The 26,959-nt window shown below is 34.9% G+C and overlaps 1 protein-coding gene across 26 annotated transcripts in view; it reads right to left on the reverse strand.

Annotated features, from left to right (window-relative positions):
- LOC110694885 (chromatin structure-remodeling complex protein SYD-like) overlaps positions 1 to 26,959 on the reverse strand; it is a 39,069-nt gene that overhangs the window by 7,440 nt on the left and 4,670 nt on the right. For 18 of the 26 annotated variants that reach the window (XM_021872085.1, XM_021872083.1, XM_021872084.1 and 15 more), the window contains exons 7-47: positions 24,701 to 24,864; positions 24,548 to 24,612; positions 23,717 to 24,445; positions 22,817 to 23,118; positions 21,533 to 21,630; positions 21,264 to 21,449; positions 20,716 to 20,896; positions 20,447 to 20,635; positions 20,317 to 20,360; positions 19,858 to 19,914; positions 19,617 to 19,713; positions 19,331 to 19,503; positions 19,034 to 19,247; positions 18,752 to 18,877; positions 18,576 to 18,665; positions 16,296 to 16,412; positions 16,019 to 16,099; positions 15,785 to 15,892; positions 13,565 to 13,734; positions 12,471 to 12,549; positions 12,203 to 12,277; positions 11,232 to 11,329; positions 11,021 to 11,128; positions 10,510 to 10,567; positions 10,147 to 10,374; positions 7,330 to 9,976; positions 6,896 to 7,024; positions 6,607 to 6,741; positions 6,320 to 6,421; positions 5,737 to 5,847; positions 5,454 to 5,567; positions 4,944 to 5,057; positions 4,443 to 4,556; positions 3,752 to 3,865; positions 3,345 to 3,458; positions 2,686 to 2,880; positions 2,134 to 2,247; positions 1,619 to 1,732; positions 1,088 to 1,201; positions 610 to 723; positions 118 to 231 (exon numbers count right to left, since the gene is read on the reverse strand). In XM_021872085.1, the coding sequence (XP_021727777.1) occupies positions 118 to 231; positions 610 to 723; positions 1,088 to 1,201; positions 1,619 to 1,732; positions 2,134 to 2,247; positions 2,686 to 2,880; positions 3,345 to 3,458; positions 3,752 to 3,865; positions 4,443 to 4,556; positions 4,944 to 5,057; positions 5,454 to 5,567; positions 5,737 to 5,847; positions 6,320 to 6,421; positions 6,607 to 6,741; positions 6,896 to 7,024; positions 7,330 to 9,976; positions 10,147 to 10,374; positions 10,510 to 10,567; positions 11,021 to 11,128; positions 11,232 to 11,329; positions 12,203 to 12,277; positions 12,471 to 12,549; positions 13,565 to 13,734; positions 15,785 to 15,892; positions 16,019 to 16,099; positions 16,296 to 16,412; positions 18,576 to 18,665; positions 18,752 to 18,877; positions 19,034 to 19,247; positions 19,331 to 19,503; positions 19,617 to 19,713; positions 19,858 to 19,914; positions 20,317 to 20,360; positions 20,447 to 20,635; positions 20,716 to 20,896; positions 21,264 to 21,449; positions 21,533 to 21,630; positions 22,817 to 23,118; positions 23,717 to 24,445; positions 24,548 to 24,612; positions 24,701 to 24,864 (8,296 nt within the window). The remainder of the gene's footprint in view (positions 1 to 117; positions 232 to 609; positions 724 to 1,087; positions 1,202 to 1,618; positions 1,733 to 2,133; positions 2,248 to 2,685; positions 2,881 to 3,344; positions 3,459 to 3,751; positions 3,866 to 4,442; positions 4,557 to 4,943; positions 5,058 to 5,453; positions 5,568 to 5,736; positions 5,848 to 6,319; positions 6,422 to 6,606; positions 6,742 to 6,895; positions 7,025 to 7,329; positions 9,977 to 10,146; positions 10,375 to 10,509; positions 10,568 to 11,020; positions 11,129 to 11,231; positions 11,330 to 12,202; positions 12,278 to 12,470; positions 12,550 to 13,564; positions 13,735 to 15,784; positions 15,893 to 16,018; positions 16,100 to 16,295; positions 16,413 to 18,575; positions 18,666 to 18,751; positions 18,878 to 19,033; positions 19,248 to 19,330; positions 19,504 to 19,616; positions 19,714 to 19,857; positions 19,915 to 20,316; positions 20,361 to 20,446; positions 20,636 to 20,715; positions 20,897 to 21,263; positions 21,450 to 21,532; positions 21,631 to 22,816; positions 23,119 to 23,716; positions 24,446 to 24,547; positions 24,613 to 24,700; positions 24,865 to 26,959) is intronic. The other 8 variants (XM_021872079.1, XM_021872073.1, XM_021872068.1 and 5 more) reach the window with 5 other exon arrangements.

The following is a 26,959-nucleotide window of genomic DNA, read 5'->3' on the forward strand; positions in this document are numbered from 1 at the left end:
ACAGGATTGCCAAACAAAACATGAAAGTAATATGCACTGCAAGACTGCAACAACTCATCAATCATAAGAGTTATAGACTGTAATTTCAATGATGCGTAACTATATAGTTGAACTTACCACGAAAATCTTCTGTCGCCTCCAAACTTGAAGCTACCACAGTTTCATGACCTACAACATGAGAAGCCATAGGAACATCAACATCATCAAGTTCAGCATTGCCATCAACAGATCCTGCAATAACTAATGAGTAATTTCCCCACAACTACTACGCCTTTAAGAAAATTTACATTAGTTAAAGAATTTATTTATCATTACTTTCGTATATTTTATCCTAGTATTCTCTTTTACATTTGTACACCTCTTAATCACTCATATTTTACTCTACGCTCAAGTCTGATCCTTCAGCGCCATTTAAAAAAAAAAAAATCGTGACAGAAAAACTGTGTGCCTTTTTAAATAATGTGGTGACTGTTAATTTCAAACCATTCTAAACCAACCGGTACAGGGTTGCCAACAAAACACGAATGTGATATGTACTGCCACAACTCCTCAAACATAAGAGTTATAGACTGTAATTTAGATGACATGTAAATATATTATTGAGTTTACCATGACAATCTTCTGTCGTCTCCAAACTTGAAGCTGCCACAGTTTCATGACTGACAACATGAGAAGCCACAGGAGCATCAACAGCATCAAGTTCAGCATTGCCATCAACAGGTCCTGCAAAAAAACAAATGACACATTTCTCCACTTCTATTACAGTTTCCAAAATTTTACACTAATTTAAGTATTTACTTATTAATATCTTATACCAGTAATCTATTTAATTCATATCTCTATCTTACATGTGTATACCTCAATCACTCATTTTTTAATCAACAGTTAAGTCTGATCCTTCAGTGAATTTTTTTTTTTTTTAAAAGATTGTGACAGAAAAACTGTGCTAATTTTAAACAATGCTGTGATTATGGTAAATTCAAAGCATTATAAAACAACCGACACAGGGAAGCCAAACGAAATATACCTCAAACATAGAGTTATGGACTATAATTTCTATGATGAGCAAATATATTGTTGAACTAACCACAACAATCTTTTGTCGATTCTAAATTTGAAGCTGCCACATTTTCATGACTAACAACATGAGAAGCTGTAGGAGCATCAACATCATCAAGCTCAGTTTTGCCACCATCAGGTCCTGCAGAAGCAAATTACCAATTTGTCCACTTCTATTACAGTTTCAATACATTTTACATTGCTTAAAGTATTTAATTATCATTACATTTGTATATTTTATCCCATTAATCTCTTTTACTCATAGCTCAATCTTACGTGTTTTTATGTGTATACCTCTCAATTACTTATTTTTGACTCTACACTTAAGTCTTGTCCTTCAGCACCTTTAACAAATAAATAAATAAATAAATAAATTGTGACAGAAAAACTGTTCGCTGTTATAAACAATGCTGTGATTGTTGTAATTTCAAAGCATTATAAACCAACTGACACAGGGTTGCCAAAGGCAACATGAAAGTGATATGTACTGCCTCAACTCCTTAACTATAAAGTCATAGACTGTATTTTCAATGATGCATAAATCTATGATTGAACTTACCACGACAATCTTCTGTCGACTTCAAATGTGAAGCTGCAACAGTTTCATGACTGACAACATGAGAAGTTATAGGAACATCAACATAGTCAAGATCAGCCTTACCGCCAGCAGGTTCTGCAAAAACGAATGATAAATGTCTCTACTACTATAAAGGATTTCGAAAATAATATAAAATGTTAAAATATATAGTTATCATTACTTTCTAAAAATTTAACCCAGTAATCTCTTTTATTCAGCGCATTGTCTTCCACCTGTATACCGCTAAATAACTCATTTTTTACTCTACAGTTATGTCTGATCCTTAAGCGTTTACAAAAAAATATAAAAAAAATGTGACGGAAAAACAATGCACCTTTATAAAAAAAAATGCTATGATTGTGGTTATTACAAAGCATTACAAACCAACTAGTTGATGCCAAAAAAACATAACAGTGATATGCACTGCCATAAGCCCATAACTCCTCAAAAAATAGATAGTACATTCAATGATGCATAATTTAAATTGTTGAACTTACTGTGACACTCTTCTGTCACCTCCAAACTTGAAGCTGCTGCAGATTCAAAACCGACAACATGAGAAAGTGTAGAAGCATCAACATTATTTAGTTCACCATGGCCACCATCAGGTCCTGCAAAATAGAAGGAAAAATTACTCCCCTTCACTAATGGCTTTCAAAAAATAATATAATAACATTAATTACCATTAACTTAAAGTTTCAAATTGTCATTACTTTTACATCTCATATTTTATCCCAGTAATTACTTTCATTTCACCCTCTTCTAATTATTTCTTAATTAATCAACATTTTACGACACAGTTGAGTATGTTCCTTAAGTGCCTTTATGCAACTATTCATACAGAGTGAAACTTAACTAAAAAATTAAAAATTAAAGAAAATAAATAAATAAACAGTGAAGAAAAGCTGTGCACTCTTAAAAAAATGCTGTGATGGTTATACAAACAGACAAAGGGTTGCCAAAAGAAACATGAAAGAGATTATTGACTGCCTCAACTCCTCAAATATAGACTGTATATTAGAGATGTGTATCTTAATATTTGAACTTACTACAACAGCCTTCAGCCGACTCCAAACTTGAACCTGCCTTAATTTCAAAACCGACAATATGAGATGTTGTAGGAGCAACAACACCATCAAGTTCAGAATTATCACCATCAGGTCCTGCCTTACTTTCAAAACCGACAATATGAGATGCTGTAGGAGCAACAACACCATCAAGTTCAGAATTATCACCATCAAGTCCTGCAAAAAGAAAAGACAATTACTCCACTTCTTTTATGGCTTTCCTTACCTTCAAGTTAAAAGTAAATGTTATCATCTCTTTTACATCCCATATTTTATCCCAGTAATTTATTTTTTTCACAACCCTCCCGTACTTCTGTTCATTTCTCAATTAATTAATGTTTTAGTTTTAGTATATAGTTAAGTCTGATACTTCTATGACTTTTTGCAACTGGTTGCAAAGAGTGAAACTTGATTTTTTAAGAATAAAATATTAACTATAAAATAAAGCAATAAACAGTGAAACAAAAGCTGTGCACCTTTCAAAACAATACTGCGATAGTTGCAATTTCAGAGTATTATATACCAACCGACAAAGTGTAGCCAAAAGCAAGAAGAAAGTGATAAGCACTGCCTCCACACCTCAACTATAGAGTTATAGACTTTACTTTAAATTACGCCTATATTGATATTGGGGAACTTACCATGACAAATTTCGGTTGTCTCCAAACTTGGAGCTATCACAGTTTCATGACAGACAACATGGGAAGCCGTAGGAGCATCAACATCATTAAGCTCATCATTGACAACATCAGGTCCTGCAAATACGAACAACAAATTTCTCCACTTTTAATACACCTTTCCTAAATTTTATATACTTATCATTACTTTCTTATATATTATTCCTATATTATCTTTCATTCATATAACTCTCTTACATCTGTATACCTCTTATCACTTAATTTTTAAACAATGCTGTAATAGTGGTTATTTCAAAGCATTATAAACAAACAAATTGATGCCAAAAACATGAAAGTGATATGGATTACCTCAACTTCTCAAACTATAGAGAGCATTTTCAATGATGCATATTTAAAATTGTTTAACTTACTATGATACTCATCTGTCGCCTCAAAACTTGAAGCTGCCACTGTTTGTATACCGACATCATGAGAAGTTGTAGGAGCATCGACATCACGAAGTTCAGCATTGCCACCATCAGGTCCTACAATAAAGAAACACAAATTTACTCCACTTCTCTTATGGTATTCCAAAATGTAAAACAAGTAATAATAATTACCTTCAAGTTAAAAGTACACAATTGTCATTAATTTTCCATCCCAAAAATTTATCCCAATGATTTCTTTCTTTCATAACACTCTTTGACTTTTGTTTATTTTTCAATGAGTTATGTATGGTCCAACATCGCCTTTTTGCACTCATTGCAGAGAATGAAACAGCGAAAAAAATATAAACAGTGAATAAAAGCAGTGTGCCTTTTAAAACAATGATGTGATAGTTTAAAATCTTACAATTTACTATGTAACTCTCTTACTTCTGTTTATTTCTCAATTAATCAGTGTTTTACTATATAGTTAAGTCCGGTCTTTCAGAGCCTTTCAGCGATTCATTGAAGAGAGTGAAACTTAACTTTTTAAAATATATATATATTAAAAAATAAACAGTAAACAAATGACATGGGGTTGCCAAAAGCAACATGAAAGTGATATGTACTGCCTAAACTCGTCAAATATAGTCATAGACTGTAATTTCAAAATACGTAACTATATTGTTGAACTTACCACCACAATCTTCTGTCGTCTCCAAACTTGAAGCTACCACAGTATCATGACTCACAACATGAGAATCCGTAGGAGCATCAACATCATCAAGTTCAGCATTGCCGCCATCAGGTACTGCAAAAACGAATGACAAATTTCCCCAGTTCTATTACGACTTTAAGAAATTTACATTAGTTAAAGCATTATTTATCATTATTTTCTTATATTGTATCCTAGTAATCTCTTTTATTCATAGCTCTCTCTTACATTTGTAAACCTCTCAATCACTCATTTTTTACTCTACACTTTAGTTTGATCCTTCACCGGCTTTAAAAAAAATTGTTCAGAAAATAATGTGTGCCTTTATAAACAATGCTGTGACTGTGTTGATATCAAAGCATTCTAAACCAACCTACACAGGGTTGCCAACACAACATAAAAGTGATATGACTGCCACAAGTCCTCAAACATAGAGTTATAGACTGTAATTTAAATAACGTGTAAATATACACATGAACTTACCACGACAATCTTCTGTCGTCTCCAAACACGAAGCTGACACAGTTTCATGACTGACAACATGAGAAGCCATAGGAGCATCAACATCATCAAGTTCAGCATTGTCACCATCAGGTCCTGCAAAAACAAAAGACAAATTTCTCCACTTCTATTACGGCTTCCAAAATTTTACAGTAGTTTAAGCATTTACTTATCATTACTTTCTTATATATTATACCAGTAATCTCTTTTATTTATAGCTCTCTCTCACATGTGTATAGCTCTTAGGCTCTTAATCACTCATTTTTATAGTTTACAGTTAAGTCTCATTCTTCAGTAACTTTTTAAAAAGAAGTATTGCGACAGAACAACTGTACACTTTTTTAAACAATGCTGTGACTGTGGTAATTTTAAAGCATTATAAAACAACCAACACAGGGTAACCAAAGTAATATAAAGGGATATGTATTGCCTCAACACCTCAAACGGAGTTATAGACTATAATTTTAATTATACATATATTGTTGAACTAACCACGATAATCTTCTATCGATTCAAAACTTGAAGCTGCCACATTTTCATGACTGACAACATGAGAAGCCGTAGGAGCATCAACATCATCAAGCTCAGCTTTGCCGCCATCAGGTACTGCAAAAGCGAATGACAAATTTCAAAAGCATCAACATCAGCAAGTTCAGCATTACCTTTTTAAACAATGCTGTGATTGTGGTAAGTCCAAAGCATTATAAGCCAACCAATAGATGCCAAAAACTACAACAAAGTGATATGGACTGCATAATAAAATTGTTGCACTTACTGTGACACTCTTCCGTCGAATCCAAGCTAGCTGCCACCATTTCAAAACTGACAACATGAGAAAGTGTAGGAGCATCAACATTAGCAATTTCAGCATTGCCACCATCAGATCCTGCAAAAAAGAAAGAAAAATTACTTCACTTCTCTTACGGCTTTCTTAGGTATTGTGACATTTCCATTTAGGTAAGTGCTGCAACTTGCAAGTAATAACAAACAGAGGAAGTATATATATGAAGGATAAGTTCCAATAGAGGACTAATTCGAAAACCAGTTTACCCTTATTCCCTCGTTTACACAATTCGAAACCCTCTAAACTTGTGTTTAACAACCTTTCCTAGTTAGTTTTACTTGGGTCCCGAAGAGCAATACCAGCATCATAGCTATGTTAAAATCACAATTCCCTTGCATTTTTAGTAAGATATTAGACAGTATGGTAAAATTAACATATTGATTTGCTGGAACTGCCAGGAGTTGTCATTATTACAGAAAGATCAGCAATTCAGCAATGTCAAACAAAAATTCAAAAAAAAGAAAAAAAAAGAAAACAAACCATGTAACAAAATTAAATTGTGCTTTAGACAAACCATGTAATTCTTCTGTATGTTTAGCCAATTCTAAAGGTGATGTTGCTGTAGCATCAGACTCTGGATCACAGACATTATGTTCAGCATTGTCAACTTCAGGCTCTGTAAAGTGAAAACAAAATTACAGAACTATGATGGATCAAAAATACTTTTCTTAATTATAAACTGATTATTAAGGAAAATTAATACATCTATCCCACTTATAAAGGAATATCTAATATGAATCGTAAATAACATAAGTTGGAACAGAATAGAAAAAACAGTCGAAAATCATGTTCCAGACATACCATGAGATATTTCCACTTTTAACTTTAGGGTAGGAGCTGCAATAGAGTCCTCCACTTTTAATTCTAAACTAGGAGCTTCCACAATATGGGATACTTTAGGAGCATCAGCAGCATCAACTTTGGCATCATCAGGCCCTGCAAAATTAGAATAGAAACAGCTAAATCATGCAAAACTCATAGTAGTACTGGCAGAATAATATTGTCACCATTCCAGGCATGAAAAAAAAAAAAAAAAAAAAAAAAAAACTTTCTTATGAGTTACTTAACGAGTACATGTTTTCAGACATACCATGAGAAAGTTCAGCTTCTTTTGAACATGATTCCAATGTTGACGCAAACGTAATACCAAAACCTACAACAGTGGAAGCAGTCGGAGATTCAACAGTGCTAATTTCAGCATTACCATCATCAAGAGATCCTGTCAAACATAAATGCAAATTAAAGAAGCTGCCATACTACCTATATTTAAGCAAAAAATAAGTCATGGTATACAAAATTAATAGAGATGGAATTATTGAGCACAAAACCAGCATTCCCATCTAAGCAGTGCATCTGATAAAAAATTCTAGTAAGGGCTCCATGAACAAGAAAACAAAAAATAGCAATCACATCGAATAAGTTCATCTGCTGATGCTCCAGAAATTACAGGAAAAAGAAGAGATCCTTAAAAGTATCTGATTCTCTCTTCCAAACTTTTAAACTCAGGATCAGCATCTGACGTACCTTGAGAACATTGGTCAAGTTTTGATTTTGAAGCAGAATCAATCAACTGGTCCGAGGCCAGGCCAGCAACACATTCAAAAGACATTGCAACAGCATTTTCAGATAGGCAACGTTGAGGTATGTCGAACCCAGGAGGAGCTGAAATTTCTTCTTCTGGCTGACCTATTGTTGCTGCATCAGCCAAATTAGAAGTAGATTTACAACCTATAGGCTTTGTAGAAGAGATACTTCCTTTTCTGGAACCTTCAACTCCCAGCAATACTGAAAATTCTTCTTTTGTGGCTGTCAGTGCAGTTGATTCCAGAGCCAAGACAACAGAACTTCTTTCTGCATCAGTAATCTTAGATGCACCACGACCACCTCTTTCTGACACCTTCTTCATTTCAGCATCTGGAACTTCTGATCTTGGGGTGTCAAATCCAGGAGGTGCGGACATTTCCTCATCCAGATTAGGAGCTTGAACACCAGCACTACAGCTGACTTCTGATCTAGAAACATCAACGACTGGCATGAGTACATTTCGAGCAGAACTCTTTTGCAACTCCGAACATTCAACTTTTCCATCTGCATTTTTGTAACTACTCCCAGTAGGATCCACGGCAGGACCAGTTGGTTCTAAAGCCAACACAATTACATTTGTTTTACCCTTACATGATACAGGCGGAATATCTGCTGGAGTGCGACATAATGTAATCTCTTCCAACGGGTTAGCATGCCTTGACCCCCGAATACTGGCTTCATTGGATTTAACAAGGGTAGAATCTGGAACATGAGAAGACAGGTTGGGAGGCTGGACGGCATCTGTACTATTAGTTAAAGCAATAGATTTGCTACATGCATCTGCCTCTTCCTGTGCAATCTTACTACGAGAGTTATTTACTCGCCTACTTCTTGTTGCTATGACTTTGCGGCCACCAGAGCCCCTAGGACTCTTATCAGATTTATTGGATGATAAAGACTGATCACCCGAGTTATCAAGCAACGCTGCACTTTTTTTCTTTCCACGTCGACGTGATGCAGTTCCTCCAGCTTGTGAATTCTGATCTGGTCCTTGGACTTGCAAAGGAACAGATAACTTAGGAGTCTGAAGGGGAATAGCAGAAGTTCCAGGTAGAACAGGACCCGATTGTGAACCAATGCTTGAATGATGCATTGAGCCACTAGTAGAAGTCAAAGGTGCAGAGCCTAGCATGAAACCTGAAACTGGGACAAGAGGAATTACAGGAACTGTTGCAACATCTGATATCATTCCCATGTTACCAGTTCCAGAATATTCTGCAACATATGTGTCAGCAGAGGTGGACAATGCATCTGTGATTTTCACAGGCTCCTTCAAATTTTTATCTTGAACATCAGGTGCAGCTGGGTCAGTTGGCACAATCCTTCCCCGTTTCCTACCCCTTCGTCGGACTGGTTCGATTCCACCGTGAGGCTTCTGACTTTGTTTTCTACCAGGCCTGAGTCCAGTTGAGCTGGTCAGGGCAGTTTGAGAGCTAGGATTAGCAGATTGTGGGTTAATGCTTTGAACCTCAGCCCCTGATTTCAAACAAGGCTGGCTTCCAATTTTTGGTGATGCGATTGGGCCATCAAAACTCTTGGAAATAGAGACAGGATCACATTTGCTGGCAGCAGAAGCTTCCAAAGGAGCCAATGGAACAGAAGACGAATCCAATAAATCTAGCTTAGACTGACCACTTGGTTTTGGAGCTTGTACAGCTGCTGATTCTTGGACAGATACATTTTGGTTATGCGAAACGGCAGTAAGTTTGCTTGTTTCTGAATCAGTAAGAGGAGCAACAGCCAATGATGAAGAATCACATAAAGTCTTCTTATCTGCAACTTCAGATCCTGTTAAATCCTTGACGACAATCCCAGCACAGCCCTTCAAGCATTTGGGATCTGAGCCCTCAGCAAGATGGTTATCTGTGCTAACACTAGAAGTTGTTGCTACATGTGTATCTGAAGCAAGTTTTTCGACAGGTTTAGAATCTTCAACCAGAGAGCCAGTAGGAACAGGGTGTAACACACGAGTAGGTTTCCTCCCCCTCCTCCTAACAATTTCTAGCCCTGAATCCCCTCCAATAGACTTATTGGTTGGCTGCCCCTTTCGACCTTGTCTTTTAGACTGCGATGAAACTAAAGTACCAGCAGGGTTAGACTGAACCCCAGAATCAATAGGTGGCAACGGTGGAACTGCCTCAGAGATGTGAGAAATAGCAACATTCTGATTTTTGTCTGCACTGGTATCTTTAGTGAAACCAGAAGTACCAGGAGTGTCCAGACAACTTGAATTCAACATGATTGAATCTGTTCCTTTTTGTAAATGAATTGCGTGTTGACTAGCTCCGATAGGTGTTGCACTAACTCCCATAGACGGTGAGACATCTGTAGTTGTTCTCCTTGGCCTACCTCTCCCCCGCTTAACAGGTGGTGTGACCTCTTTCTTGATTAGTGGTGAAGATATTAACGCAGGAGGAGGAGATTGCAGGGTCTGCGTAGATAGCTCTACTTTTCCAGGAATTTGACTATTGTCTGATGACTGTGAGACATCCATCTTCTCATCCTTTAGCTTGGGAGTTTCAGGAGAGTCAGCCTGACAAATCTTTTCAAATTCTTCTTCTGTCCACTGCTCTTCATAAGACCGTACCTGAATAATTATAAAGGCAAACTCAGAGTCAATGTATCAAAATGGGAGATTGACAAATATTTCAATTATACAAGCTCATGCATATCATACAAAAGATGAAAATAAATGCCAAAAGCAAAGGAGGGATTGATAACATGTACTATGCACGAGACCAAAGATAATTAGCTCACCTCTCGAGCACGCTTCCCACGCCCATATTGTTGAGTATCAAAACCTCCGAGATACCCACTTTTCCTCTTCATCCCAGAACTAGAAGATGTCCCGTCATTAGGAATATCATGTATCTTCATCGCTTCATAGAATGCCTTAAGATCATCATCTGTTACAAGACGTGAGGGTAGAGGCGGCACTTCAGAACAATCACCCTTCATCTCGAGTAACAGCCTCCTCCATGTAATCTTCAATTTAAAGTGATAGCAAGCCCAACAACAATAACATAAGTACACCATTTTGATTGAGGGTGGAGGGATGGGGGTGTAATGAAGAATACCAAAATAGATAAAAGTTAAGATCTGTGTTCTTTGAGTACATACCATCTCTTCCTCACGCCTTTTTTGATCAACTGATTCAAATACATCGATCTCAGACTCACTGAAATAAAAATACGAAGTTCGGATAAGAGAAAGTGGAAATCAAGCACCAGGAAAGAAGTATGGGACAATAATATACAAAAGCTAGCTCTATCATCATGCCAACAGAACACATACATGCACAGAAAAACTAAAAACCAACAACACACACTTAAACTATGTGAGCACAGTATGTTACATAAAACAAACTTTCACATTTGGATAAACAATTTAAAAGTAGTTCTACTGTCACTTGTCCCAACAAACAAGGCCAGAACCATGACAAAAACAACTGCATCTCATTGTCTTTGAAAGTGCACAACACTTTTGGGTTCATGCATGTTTTTACCAGTATTGCCAGTCAGGGTCCCACAAGCAATAAGCATAAAAGTAAAACATTAAAAATAAAATTAATAAACAAAAAGATTAAAATTCATGAACAGCTCACAAACAATTCTGGACACAAATATGATACCTGCGGGCTAATATGTCATTCAAGGAATCATCATCCAAAACAGGCGAAGCTTCTTCTTTCTTACATTCCCGTAGGAGAGACTCCAAATATTCCCTACGATCTTCAGCACTGGAAGATGGTATAAGTTATAATGTAGCAATAAGCTATAGTAATGTATAAATTACCACAAAATCTAAAAGCAAAGCAAAAAAATTTACTAAATATGTTATACCTTGTATTGTTATCAAAGAAACCAGCAGTAATACTCTGATTAGCCACACCCAATTTGTGCTCAGCTGAAGCTCTCACTTGCTCTTCCACAGTATGGACCTTGAGTATCATGAAATCGTGCAATAAGGGTGACAGATTAACACTCTTATAGCATAAAATTAACACAGAAAAGAAATGAGAATTATAAGCAGTAAAAAAAGATCTACAATGAGCATTGACTTGCATGACCAACAGTGCAAAGCATAATATTGCAGCGAACCCAAAAAACATAACTAAAGACAGGACTTCTTCCACTTTCTGATATTGTTAATTGGATAATGTTCAGTTTACTAATCCTTCTATAATTGCACAAAGAATTAAAAATACAGAGAAAATTAGCCCAAAATCCCTCAAATAATTTTGCATAGTCTATGCTTTTGGGTGGTAGATTTGTGCCCTTGTCCATTAAGTGCCTTTGCTCAACATGGTTTACCGAATTATTCTACAATAGACCAACAAGAAGAGGACGTCTTCATTCAAATGTCCAAGCCAAATTCCCTTAGATATTGATTCATCTCAGCACCTTGAATATAAATGAAACCAAAAATCATGGTCACGTCTCTCCAAATCTAACGTAATTTAGAAATATGTTTCCAATTACAGTTAAATTACCAAGAAAAATAATGCACAGTGCCTTGGCAGCTTTGTGATGAGTCTAATTAGCTCCATCATATGAAGACAATCAGAATGCAATCATGAATACATGAGGAAGTGGAACACAAAAGGAGACTTTGAGCAGATTTCAACCTTCACTTCATTTCTTTGTCATATTAATTAAAAGATTGGTAATAAAGGGTTATCAAATCTAATATTTAAGTTAATTAAATAAATTAATATGCTCGGGTAATGTTTACTGCTAAAGTATCACAACATCTTCAAGGTAAATGCGAGACAAAGAAAAAAGGTAAAACCCTGAGACAAATATGAACTTACTGTTTCCAATCTAAGAACAAGCACATCTTTCTTCTGTCCAATCCTATGGGCTCTAGCTTGTGCTTGCAAATCAACCTTATATCACAATCATTAATAAATAAAGTCAGTTTAAAAGTTCAAACCAACATTATCATCATGAGTGTCCAACCCCACCCCCAACCCACACACACACACACACACACACACAAATAAAAAATAAAAGAAAAAAAAATATCACTCGCACATACAAACCAACAAAAAAACAAAAGAAAGGGCACAGAAAATATGCCTGAGGATTCCAATCTGTGTCAAATATGATGACAGTATCTGCTGCTTGAAGATTCACCCCAACACCACCAGCACGAATACTACAAAACATGAAAAAAAAAATAGATAAAATTAAATACAGTAAAAAGTAAGAGATTTAAAAAAGCTTCAACAATCTACAAATCCTATTCCTCACAAAAAAGATATTGAGCAACAAATAGAAATCATTAGAACCCAAAATCATTACATGGATTCACAAAACACCACGAATTCAGTTAAACCCACTATTTTAGCTAAGTAATAGACTATCATCTTGGAAATAATAAATCTATTTTATATTTCGCCAAAAGCATTTATGACAACATATATCCCCATCTATTACTTCTCAATAAATGAATACGCCAAATATTTTTCTTTAAATTATATGGCTCCTAATTATACCCTTTTTATTTTGAAAAGTTCGTGTATTATACGAAGTACGGAGTACTACCTAAGCTGGGTTTTTTTTATAAATAAATAAAAAATCTGTATATATATATATATATATATATATATATATATATATATATATATATATATATATATATATATATATATATATATATATATATATATATATGTATATATATATTAGAGCAATTAATGACAAATTCATATTGACTAAATTTATTTAACTAGTATATAATATAACAATGAACTAATGAAATAAACTTCCTCTAGTTTTTTAATACTTGCAAGTTGCAACACACCATGGAATACTATTTGAGGAAGTCATTAGAGAAGGTAAATAGATGGTAAACTGACGGATTAAGCTATAAAATCTAAACCATAACAACTTAACACTTTCTTTATGTTGGTGGTACAATTATTTTAATCACTTTTCCTGTTTACCAAGTCTTATCTTCCTTAAAGTGAATGACAAAATAGTGTGATGCAAGTAAAAAAAGACAGTGGAAGTTCTTTAAGCAAGCAAATTGCAAACATTTGTGACATCCCAAACGCGAATAAGAATTATACTAACGGATTGAATGGGTGAAATGGTTTAAACAAAGATTCAGATACCATTTGTACCTTCTAAAATCCAGCTAACTTAAACAAAAACAAGTCTACACTAACCTGAGCAGGAATATAAAATAAGGAGATTCTGGTCGGTTAAATTGTTCAATAAGAGCACCTCGGTCTAGGCCAGATGTTTGCCCATCTAATCTAAGGTAACGATATTGTTTCCATACAAGATATTCCTCCATAACATCAAGTAACCTAGTCATTGTGGAGAAGAAAAGAACCTGCAAAATAAAACGAGAATTTACCCAATATCACTAACTGAAACAATAATCCTTGCAAATGAAGTAGCACAAAAAAACAAAAGCTCTGATTGTATTGCCCAGACAAATTAAGAGCATCATAAACATGCAAAAAGTGTTTGGGACTTTGGGTAGATTGACTCTCATATGAATCAAGTGAAAACCACACCTAAAAATAATTAAATGTTTCTGATTCCTTGTAAAGTTATAAGCATAACGTCTTTGTAGGACATTAATGACCCACACCAGACATATATCCAAACTTACAGATAACATAACTTCTTTACTTTTTTTTTTTTTTTTTTTTTTTTTACAATCACTTTCTTAAATTTGAGCACAAGAGTCCGCAGATTAAATTTAACAACGGTCACCACTGAAACAAGCTAATTGATGACTTCATCTAGCTTGAAAGTTGAAACTTCAATAATATTAATGTATAAATGTGAAATTTAACTGTTTTCTACTATTGCTGAGTTTAGGCTTTGACTGTTCATACCACGGTCAAAAAATCGGTGAATTTAAGGAATTTATTAGTTACAAATTACAATTGATTTATTTAATTATTTTGGATCATGCCGCCGTAACCTTTACTGAATTGCCATATACTAGTTTTTTGGTAGAAAAATTTACATATTAAAACCTTTTTTATAACACATTCACATTGCTACACTAAAACGGTGACTTTTCAAAAGTAGGCAATTGTTATTGCTCTGATTGACTCTGTGACCTTCATGACCAAATACCAGTTAACTTTTTGTTATGTTATTAAATTTTTTTTATAAGAATTAGCCTTTATATATATGCACATCTAACACATAGCCACCACCCACCAGCAACCTCCTCTGCGACCTCCAACCAACTAATCAGCCATCATCACAACTGCACCCTTTCCCTTCTTCATTAACTTCTCTACAACTGCCCACCCCTTCTTAGACCACCCTTCATGATCATCAGCCCTCTGCTCCCTTAGTAGCCCCTTTCTGTAGCTTTTAAATACTCAATTAGTTTATCTTGGTTGTTGCCAACTACTTCCTCTTTTCTATTTAGTTGACGCGTTCAATTTAGGCACACAAATAAATGAGAGGAGAGAGAATGATAAAGCAAGTGGGGTAGACTTCTAAATGCGAAGTATAAAACTTACCCAAAAAGGAAACGTGTCAACTAAAAATAACCTTTTTAAAAAGGAATACGTGTCAACTACAAAAAAAAAATAGAGGTAGTATATAATATTTCCATATCAGACATCTTTAAAGCCTTCAAAGGTAATTTTGGGATTACTCTCCCAGGTGAATAGATACATTTCTTTCAATAAATACAAGTGTTGGTGGTCTTCAATCATATCTTTGATTTCATAAGTCGATTTAAACTACTTGGACATATTATAATTTACAGGACCTAATTTATTCCATGAATAAAGGAACCATCAAAATCTTCAATACTACTCCCCTGTTGGATATGTATCCTGCCCACATCATCAGTAGACTGCATTAAATCATATGTAGACTCCCTGAAAGAAGGGGCAAATGGGAAAGAGAACCAAAGAAAGGAGGTAGTTAGGCCAGCAATCAAGGGAGCAGGGCTACAGGTAAAGGGCAGCAATGGTTAAAGTAGGTGGGGATTATGGACAGCAGTGGTTGAGGTTGGTGAGGGTTATGGGCAGCAGTGGTTGAGGTTTTTAGGCAGCAGTTGTTGAGGTTTTTGGGGGCTGGGGCTATGGGATTACAAAGGAGTGATGCTGTGGCAGCACAGGCCGTGTGTTTTGTTGTTTCAGTTAGGAATGAGTTATATTTATTTATTTATTTTAAACAACAAAAAGTTAGCAAGGTTTTTTTTTTATTTTTTTGGCTGTAAGATTACATAAACCTTTGTATAACAATGATATTGGGTGAAATCAATTTTTGAAATTCACGTTTTTTCATATTTTTGGCCACCACATAGAATGTATAAAAGGAGGGTCACCATCTACATTTGAAAGACATTAATCTAATAATAAAGTAAAAGACTTAAACAACAAGAGTAAGTGCATCAATACCCGATGATTAGTTGCTTTGAGTTTAGGAAGCAAACGATCGAGCATTTCAAGCTTGCCACACAGCCTTACAATTGGTGGCAGAAAGTGTTTAGGTATATAACTATCCACCTACATTAAGAAGAAATTTTAATTAAAAAAAATGTCTGCATATAGACAAATAAAATTATGCACCGATCCTCCAACCCGCACCCTTAACCATAAACTAACAACTCCGATTAATAGAAAGAAACATGCCTCTTCTGCATGAAGCTGACTAAGATATGGATGATTGCAGATATTCCTGAGCTCCATGACAGAGTTGTGAACTGCTCGAGCCTGATAATAAGTTATCAACATAAGCAAATAACTAATTTAGAATATAGACCAATACGTGCGAGCATGAAACTGGTTTTCTGAATTTTATCAAGTGTTGAAAATTGAGATAGGTCTAAAAAAAGAACCAGTTTTTTATCTCAATCTCATTGTTTCTTCAAAAAAAATGAAACAGAAAACTTAATGAAAATAATGAAACCTTTGACATCCCAAGTGCACCGAGATTCTCTTCCACCCTCTTCATCAGGAGTTTTTGGTATGCAGAAGCCTCACACCTGACAAGTCTCTCAATTTTCTCAGGCAATTCATTCTCCACCTGCAAAAAACATAATCACTAAACTTTAGCTACTCTTTTTTCTATCATGTATCTCCTATTCAGAAATAGCTACACTGATACAGTGATCTGAAAGTATAATTGAGCCAGTAGTCAACTAATATAAAGAAGAATTAAAGGCTTTTTAGAGAGAGGAGTTTTGATGAAATGTTGTATATCACTAGGAAAAGTTAACCAAGTATTCATGGCCACTGCCAAAACCAGGTTTACGAAAACAGCATATTATTAAAAGCCACATTTTCCCCCTTCCTTAAGCAAACACTAACAGGATGATTTCTTCTTTTCAGCTGCTCCAGATCCCCGTATACTTATCATAAATTCTCTCGTCTCTTAGCAACACCTGATGGTACCGTAAATGTAATAAAAATACAAGGAAGTATTGAAAAAGTTTCAAAGTTTAATATGTATTTCCTCTGCTTTGTAATACTTGCCACACCTCCATTTTCATGGTTGCCAATGCAGATTATCAATCATTTATATTTTTTAAATTAACACGTCATGTTTTGAAAATATACTTTGAGGCGTATCTTCAAGATCTATATAACTATATACATCTTATATTTAAATCGGCAAATATAGTCAAATTGTATGAATAGTTGCAAGTATTAAGAAACAAAGAAATATCATACAACGTCACATATAAAAATAATCCTGAAACCCAAAACTAGCTTCTTAAACCCCTCAATGACCAAATTAAAACCCGCTCCGTTCAAGTACCAAAAACTTGAGGGAGTAGGAGGGTGTGGGTGTGTGTGCGGGTGTGTTTGGGGGGGGGGGTAATCATGGATGACACATCCTGGCTAAGAAGCTACTAAATCAAAAAATATATCGATATGCATAGCATGTTGTCCATCAAAAACAGTCCCACATTGCACAAAGATTGCATAGATCTGATACCCAAACCCAACAACAAGTTGGGGACCTATGACATATTGTATACAAATAAGTAGATAGCTATCGTTTAAATCAAGGTTCTTAAGACACCTAGGCATTAAAATCATGACCAATGATTGATGACATCTTACAATATAAATGAACAATTAAAATCATAGGTTGAATGTCAAAGATAGCTATTGACCTTAGTTCCTAAAACAATTTCAGGCTCGTTTGCAAGGCAAATGCACATGGCTCACATGTGCATGGTTTCACGTGTTTTTTCTTCATTAGGGTCTGCTGGGATATCAAGCTCCTTTAGTTGGATTTGGTGTAGGATGAAATGAAGCTTGGGTGCCAAGGCAATATGAATTAAGGTAATCACTAAATGCATAGTCTTTACTTCCCTCCAAAGGGAAGGGTTTCGCATGTGAAAATGTGTTTGTAATCTGATTTCTTTTTTCGATTCTTATTTGACTTGAGTTTCAATGAAAAGAACCACTAATTTAAATATGGTGCTTTGCTGTGTTTTTTGTACTCCCTCCGTTTCGTAATAACTGCAACACTTTCCTTTTTCATCCATTTCGTAATAATTGCAGCCCTTCCATTTCTGGTAAGGACCCACTACTATTTTATTTTATTTCTCTCCTACTAGCCCCACTTATACTATTTTTTGTCACTTCTCAATAATTTGCCTAAAACTTTGTGCCCTCCCTACTGTTGCGATTATTATAAATCAGAGGGAGTAATATAGACTAAACAAGGGAGGAAGGTGCTACTGGATTTAGAATTAGCCGGGAGAAGAAGGCAGAGTGCAAGTTGAGAGAGGAAAAAGAATTTTGAAATGCTATTTTAAGCTATCATCAATCAAATCATACCTTACTAGTTTTGTTCGAAATAGATTACAATTTTCCTCATTAATACCTCATCCATCTTCTTAATTCCCTAAAATCTACTGTATAAGTGAGAGAACAGCAAGCACAGTTACTTATACACAGCTTAAAACTTTCAATTTGTTAGATTTGTGAGTTTGTGGTTAAATTTGTCTTCACGCAAAAGCTAATCGGAGTTTTAGGATTGTTCTTGGTGCCCTAGCCTTATAGATCAGATATAAAATTATACTCGGCGCCATTATAATAGTATCATATGTCTAATTATATAAGCATTCATGTCCAAGATAGTAATTTCAATCGGAGTCGCCATTATACCAACAAAGACTAATATATGTGATTAAAAGATGGGAAAAAAAGTAACAGATATCATCAGAGGAACCTTGTGTTTCAGCCTACGAAGTACAAATGGACGAAGAACTTGGTGAAGACGATTAATGATTAAGAGATTCTCCTCCTCGGATAGCAAGGCCTGGTGATGAAAATCAAAACTTCAGGTAAATAAGTGAAAAAACTCTGAAAGATAAACCAGTGAGAAGGTGCCAAAATTAAAGTCACCTCGTCAGGGGAATTGTCACCATTACTCTCAAATGGCTTGTTAAACCACTGAGAAAAGTCCTCAGAAGAGTTAAAAATGTTTGGCAATAGAAAATTGAGCAAAGCCCAAAGCTCCTCAAGATTATTCTGCAAAGGTCAACATATTATTTGACATTAAAGAAATGGATGATAACCAAATCAATGGGATTACATAACTTGAAAGAGTGTAAACAAGCCAATAAAAGAGTGCAATAAGAAAATAATGTATTAAAAAAATAAAATAAAAAAAGATTAATCAATAACCTGTAAAGGGGTTCCAGTTAATAGTAATCTGTGAGAACTATGATAAAGCTTCAAATCAGCATTTAGCTTACATGATGCATTCTTTATCCGATGTCCTTCATCAATTATAATGTAATGCCAAAAAATTTTACTCAGCTTTGGCCTGTCATGCTTGTTCATAAGATATTCATATGTTGTCAGAAGGACATTGAATTTCTGGTGGATGATGCTCTCCCTACAGCAGAAAATTAACAGCTGCAATTATTCGTGAGGGTATTATGTATGAAATAGATACTTTATAATACAAAAGTTCATTACTTGAATAGTCTACGCCGCTCTTCTGGAGGCCCTGCATAAACAATTTTGTTTATACCAGGCGCCCATAAATTCATTTCCTGTTCCCATCCAGGAAGAACTGATGACGGAACAACCACTAGAAAAGGTCCTCTGTCATTTTTTGCCTCCATCAAATAACAAATTAAAGAGATCACCTGCAGTACGAATATACTAGATCATCCACAATTCAAGATCTGTAACTGCAAACCATCACAAGCTCTATATTCTTTCTTGGAATCATGTGAACCCAAACCCAATTAAGTCATACCTGAACAGTTTTCCCTAGACCCATTTCATCAGCAAGAATTCCATTTAAATGATTATTGTACAGTGAGACAAGCCATCGCAAACCATTCATTTGGTACCTAAAAAAAAATTAAAAATAAATAAATAAATAACAAATTACATGACAATGCAAGTCACAGTTCACTGATCCTCAGAAGAAAGGAGTAGCCACAAGACTATTCTAAAGAAAGAACTAGAATAGCAAAGTTTCTGTTCTAACTTACTCTCTTAATTTTCCACCACGAAGTCCAGCTGGTTGCTCAGCAATGCTCTCCTTGATGCTGCAAAAATAAATTGCAATATGCAGCTAGAGGGTGAGCGTTAGGTTAAATAAATTATAAATAATAATAAGTACGAGTAGCAACTGATTGCATCATCATACACTAATTATTGACATCGTCGTTTACAGTGTTCACTCAAATGCTCCTAATTTAGTAATTTATACACAAGACCAAAAATTAAAAAATAAATAAATAAATAAATAATCACATACTCCCGTGGAAATAAAATAATCAGCAAGATCAGCATTCTTGTACCCATCAAATTATTTCTCATTAAATAAAGCTTTTACACTACTATATGAGCCCGATTTTAGCAGATTAAACAAACAAATTTAACAGCTTCAACCCACAACAGTCAAAATATGATTTACGCTTATTTAGAGTGAAAGACATGAATCTAACCTGTGAGCGATCAAATAGTACTTCTCATTGCTTTCCTTGTAATGCTGGAGAAAAAAAAATAAAAAATAAAAAATTGAGAGAGTATTCCCCGAAAATGGAAGAAAATCGAAAACCCTTTTCTATTACTTGCCTTTGCCTGATCACTCTCATCCTCAATATCAGCAAAAATGTCGCTGGTCTCATCAATAGTTGCAATCCTGTTTTCATCCATCTCGACTTGTCGAGCAGCAGCCTTTGCCTCCTTAAGCTTTGATCCAAGCTTAAGAAGATATTTCTCTGTCTCTTTGAGAAGTTGCTTGACTCTATCAGATTTTGCATCCTAACAATTTTCAAATCAAATGTAAAACTCAGAACTTAAGACCAGAAAATGCAACAATTAAGTTGATTTGATTTTCATACCTGAACCATCCGCAAATATCCTTCCACATCATTGATTTTCAGTAAATTAATTTTTTCACGCTGAATTCTGTCAATCTTTTCCCGGTGTACCCGCTCCTTCTTTTTGTGAAACTCCTTTGCATATCGATTAAAACCTTTGCAGCGTTCCCTCTTATATTTAAATACATCCTCCAGTCTCTCCCTGAGTGAAGTCGAAGCCACACATGAAAAACAGTGAAAAGAAACCGAAACAGCAAGATTTAAACAAGATACCCCCTCGGTCCCCAAACAAAAGTCTCATTGCCTTTTGCACACATTTTTTAAAAGGTGAATAAGGAAATAAGATAGTGGGATTTGGTTTTTAAAATGAATAAAAAACATAAGATTAAAAGATTTGGTTAAGTAAAAGTGAATATAGAAATAGATAAAGATCAAATGGGACTTTAATTTAGTGACAATGTTTTTGGGTAAAATGGGACTTATATTTGGGCACGGAGAGAATAATTAACATATATAGAACAACAGGATCAAATATGAAACATCTTGTTGAAAAATAGCATCAGACACACTTGTGAACTTCTACTTCACTAAAGAATTCTTTCTGTCTCTCGCGGATCCTCTTTTGACGTTCTTCCTTCATCTTCTGCTCATATTTTTCTACATGCTTCAACCTCCTACCAATTCGGTGTTTCTTGATTGATTTCAAACGGTCCATTTCAGTTCGTATGGGCTTAAAGAAATCACTCAAGATATTCCTGTAGAAGTGACACATAAAAATTTCAGATAAATAGAGAAAGAATATTTTAGCAAACGACAGATAAAATTATATCTATATCACCTTCGAAGGCAACGCTGAAGCTCCAATAATTGAAGCTTTTTCAACTCTATCACACTCCTTGTTTTTGCAGATATATCTGCGGATGAGCTAACAGTTTCCTATAGATCACACAGACAAGAAAATTAGAAGAGCAACCATGAAATCAGCATCCTTTTATTTATGTGTACAAAAACGACACTTAAGGGTTTATGGCTGGAACATACCAAGACACTTATGAAATACATAATTAAAGAAAAAGGTTTACGACTTTACAGTCATAATAAGGTTTCTCATTTTAAAGCTTTCAGAAGAAACCAAATCTTATTCTTCTAAAAAACCTTATTTTTCCAAGAGTAGCCAAGGAAAATAAGTGGGTATACGGTATACCACCAACTCCTTGCGCTTAAGTTCCTTTAAAAATTCTAAAATTATTTCTTCGGTTATTTCTACTACATATTTGAGCTTCTATTTCACCTAGGTTGATGTGTTTACTAGTAAAAGCAATAATTATCCTACCCAAGTTAACACAATCTTGTTAAGACACTCCCTCTGATCACGACCATGTCCTTGATGCTTCTCCTAGAGTCACCACCTTTTGTTCATCCTTTATACATGTTGAATAACATTTCTAAATACCAAGATCATTGATAAATTTTCTTCGGTTTAACCGTGATCACGGAAGTCCCAAAAGGCTCTAATAACATTCTAATGTGTTTAAATTGGGAGCTATCTTAGTTGCCTGCACTCGATCAATGAATTCTAAGGGTTTACGAGAAAATTTTATCAAATAATGGACTTCAGATAGCTCATTTGACCAACACTAATATCTTGAAATTAAGACAAAAGATTAGTAAAATGGCCCCCACTCAACATACTAAGCCACTCTCCACACTTGTCTTTTTTCCATCTTCGCAACTTTACCCTAACGTCTTCATTCACCTTTACCTTGGTCTATGTGCAAAATAAAGTTACATTAACACATGGAGTACATAATTAATACCCAAGATAAAATCAACTAGAGGTGTAAAAAATATGTGACCCTTGATTAGCATTACTATCAGCAAAACAGATTAATTACAGCTAAATTTCATTAGTTTTTAAGCATTTAATATACAGCTACTTTCCATAAAATTCAGTTTTATAACATCCATAAACAGCTAAGTTCCATTTACACTGAAAAGGATATAGAAATTCTGTCAAAAAAATAAAAAAAGAAAAGGATATAGAAATTAAACAGTGAGCAAACCCCCCCCCCCCCAATGTAAGTCATATACCATTAAAAAAAATCGACAGGATAGGATATACCTTAAGCTCACTAAAACATGAGGCAATTCTCTGGTCAGCGTTTTGCAATTTTTGCACCCACTTTTGTTCTGAAGCAAGTTTCTTTTTCTGGTGAGCCATAATCCATTTCTCAGACAATGTGTATCTTGGAGAAGGGCGCAAGCTAGCAGACACTGAATTTTCTTCCTCTTCAGGTTCTATAAGCTTATCCATAGTAGCAAGAGAGCTAGAATCCTTATGCATGTAGCATGAATCAGCCACCGGAACAACTATTGACCCATCTGAGATAGACTTTGTTTGATACTCTACAGCACCATTACCATCTGCACATTAATTAACTAAATGAAGAGTAACAAGATTAAGGGCATGCGATTACATCAGAATAGTTTGACTACAGAGTCTATGCGTATGATAAGGAGGGGCAGTCCTCACAGGTAATGAAGGATTAAAGTCAATGTAGATCATTTTTCTGAGCATAACTAAGCTTACTTCTTTAAGAAGAAAACTGCAAATGAAGAGGAGCAATTGAAAGGTGAGGTGAAGGGATATACATGAAAATCTGCGTTTTTCTCTTACATGCTTGTTAAATTAATACCTCTGAGACTTTTCTTTATTTTTAAGTTTATGTTGTATATATGGCCCATTCAGCTTCTTTAAAATTACTTTTCCTGCTATTACTTAGCAAATTAATGCAACATAAGGTACACCACTATCCCATTAAATTAAATAATGCTCCCTCTTCTCCTTAGGCAGTATGATATTTGCTTTTCTTTTAAAAAATCATGAAACAAACCACAACATAAATTTATATCAACTAATTCCATTTTACAGTTTGCAATAGACCCCATACTGTCAAGTTTTCATCTATAACATAAACATAGCCTTTTCACCCAAGCATCTCCAGCCAAGAGTTTTACTCACCATGCAAGGCATTACTGAGCAACATGTTAGCATCATTTACTGATCTTGCCCTGTGATTTCCATTGTCCATGCCTTGAATTGACTTCCAAGATGAGGACAATTGGCTATCGAGCAGCTGTTGGTTCTGACTATGGCTGTCACGTTGAGACAAAATTGAAGAAATCTCATTATTGACCCCAATGTCATGTTGAACAGTGGAATGCAATGGCCCTCGTGAGAGGTCAGTATGACCAACTCTAGCCCACCGAATCATTTCAGGATTTAGCTGCTTGTTCACACCAACAACAGAAGCCACATGATTTGCCCCCCCTGGCTGCAAAATTTCTTCATGTACATGGGTGGCTGGACTTCTCATCCCTAAAGTATCATGCTGAATTGAAGTTGTAACAAGTGCAGAAGAGTTGGCTGTTTCCTGACTCTCTGTATCATCCTCCATAATTCTACTTCCAGGAGGATGGTGTTTCATATCTTCATCATTATGTGAAAGGTCAGCAAATGCAGGTTTTCCCGCCTCATGTTTTATATTCTCAGATTCTTTTGAAAAAGGATCAACCTCTCTAACAAATGCACCCACAGCAGAAGCAGTAGGAGCACCATCACTCTTCATGCCAGCCATGTTTCCTAATGGCAAAGGGACTTCAGATATACTGCTCGACTCAAGAGTTGTTTGTTGCTTGCCCTTATCTTTCGCTAGCTCCATTTGAGCTCCATCTACACTACTGCTGGATCCTAGCAGCATCAAACAGAGTATTTGAATTATATAGACACATACAGGTTTTTTTCTTTTAGTTCAAAAGGTATAGCTGATGATACAGGTTGTGAGCATCATACCTTCTTTAGGTAAGATGTTTCCAAGTGCAATCTCAAGATGGAGTCTTTTTGGGGCCAACCCATTTCTATGCAAATGAAAATTCGTCAAGATAAAAATACAGATTCTCTAATATAGTTTGTCAAGATAAAATTTGTCAACAATATACTACACACCTGAATGCTAAGAAGACCAAACATTGGGCTCTTAGCTGCTTCAAATGGTGTTCTTTAAAAGGCATGCTTGGTACAGAAGCAGTACTTGCTGGATACTTTTCTGTATCTCTTGAACCTGAACTTCCAGGTATCCCCCCTCCACAGTGATTGCTGGGATTAATAGCCTGGCAGAAAGATACGATCAAACAATGTCAGATCAGTAAATTAAAAGGTCAGCAACGAAAAATAAAGGTACACTTAAAGGATCTTTCTCAGGAGCAAGCAAGGCCCCAACCAGAATATTTTTTTAAGTTATCGGTTACAAAACCTATACATTTAAATGTATAAAAGCTTGTGGCATAGGGATCGAGTATGCTTATTTGAACAAAAAGTTAAAAGGTTTGCGTCCACAACAATAGAAGACGACATGACAAACTAAAAGTAAAATAGATTGACATCTAAAATGGTCAAAATAGTTATACAAAGAACTACCAAGGAAGATACAAGACTGGCAACCACTTTATTTTCAATTTTGCCTTAGCAGAAAAAATCTAAATCACCGACTTCAAATCATCATAAACAGTACAGGTTGAGCAGGTGTGCAATAATTAAGCATTCTAAAGCAAAACGATAAGAGTAACTCTAAATGCTTTCAACTTTTCCCATCAACAATTTTCACTTACAATGTAAGGGTGCATTCTATTCACCTAATCTACACTTATTTAAACCTATCTAAACTTAACTATAGTAATCTAAACTTATCTGAGCTAAGCTAAGTTATTAGAGCTTATCTTAGCTGTAGATTGAATTTAGGTAACCTTAGTAACCCTCATCTGAAGTTTTTCTTTCTTGAACATATAGAAAGTTATTAATTACAGCCAGTATCTGAACTTCTTATTCATGAAATAAGAGGACTTAAGGGGAACACGATAGGGCCTAATACCTAATAACTTGACAGAGAGTCAGCTCATAGAACTACAACATTTACCAACATTGTATGGTAGACGATTACAAGAAATCTTTATGCTACATGGATAGTTTGAGAGTAGATGATAACCTATTTCTGGATAACTGTGAAGTCCTATACCTGACTTCATGGCAACCAAGAAGCAAATCATGTATAACATTTCTTTTTCATTAGATGTTGGAATCATGTGTTCATATTAAATGCATTTAAATTACATGAAAACTAGAATTTTCTCTTTCAATTTTTTGCTTTATTCTTTTCACCATAAAAAAATAATGTTTTGCTAAAATCAATTTCAACCAATACAAAAAAATTTCTTGCACTAATAATCTGTTTTAGGTCGTTCGTTTTTTTCTACTCATTTTGATTTATTCTATTTTAGACCAACTCTTTTTACCATCTTACCCTACAGCAACATAATAATTACACCTTTCCACACTTTCTCACTTATTACTTTATTCACTTTTTTCTTACACAAACCAACCTTTTTACAACCTCTCTTACTTTATCTTACACCCAGTCACATTCTACAATGTTTCCTTAATTTGCATAGCTACAGTAAACAAGTAGAACATTAAAAAAAACCGACGGAGTACTTAAATGTAGTTACAAATATAAACAATCAAAGTTGTATGTTGGCAAACGTGCAAATCAAATCAGAACAGCTTTAAAAAAGCCAAGAACAAAATTATATAAAATGACAAAACATATTATATAATTATACAATAGGTATTTTATAATTTTTTTGTATCATAAATGAATCTAATGGTTTGAAAATTGACAGTTAATGAATTATATCATAACAGTAATACTAGACTTTGTTCACACAAAATACTAGAATTTCATTTTATAACCAAACACTAATATTATAAGGTGGCATAATTTTCCTAGATGCCTTTTAAGTGGCATTAACACATCATTAATTAACGATGCCAAATGTCATTGTTTTGTGATCTAAAGCACCGATTCAAAGATGCCATGTTACCTTATATAACTAAATTGTTATTGGCACAAAAATAATAGTAGAAAATTTAAATTTTAAAAAAGAACTTAATATGAGTCCATGCATAAAATTCTCCATGGATGGATTTAGCAGATTGAATCAGTAGTTCATTTACTGTAGTACTTCCTCCAATCATATTTATTCATTCTGTTTCCTAGTCAGGAAAATGTGCCAAAATTTATCACAGTTTTCTTTTCTCACAAGATTTTTTAAATAATGATTAAATTTCACGATGCATGATTCATATTTGTAATCATTATTCTCTCTTGCCAATCGCCATATTACCTACCTTGTACCTCTTTTTTCTTTA

This window comes from Chenopodium quinoa, unplaced genomic scaffold (assembly GCF_001683475.1).
Source record: "Chenopodium quinoa cultivar QQ74 unplaced genomic scaffold, ASM168347v1, whole genome shotgun sequence".
NCBI classification, from domain to species: domain Eukaryota; kingdom Viridiplantae; phylum Streptophyta; class Magnoliopsida; order Caryophyllales; family Amaranthaceae; genus Chenopodium; species Chenopodium quinoa.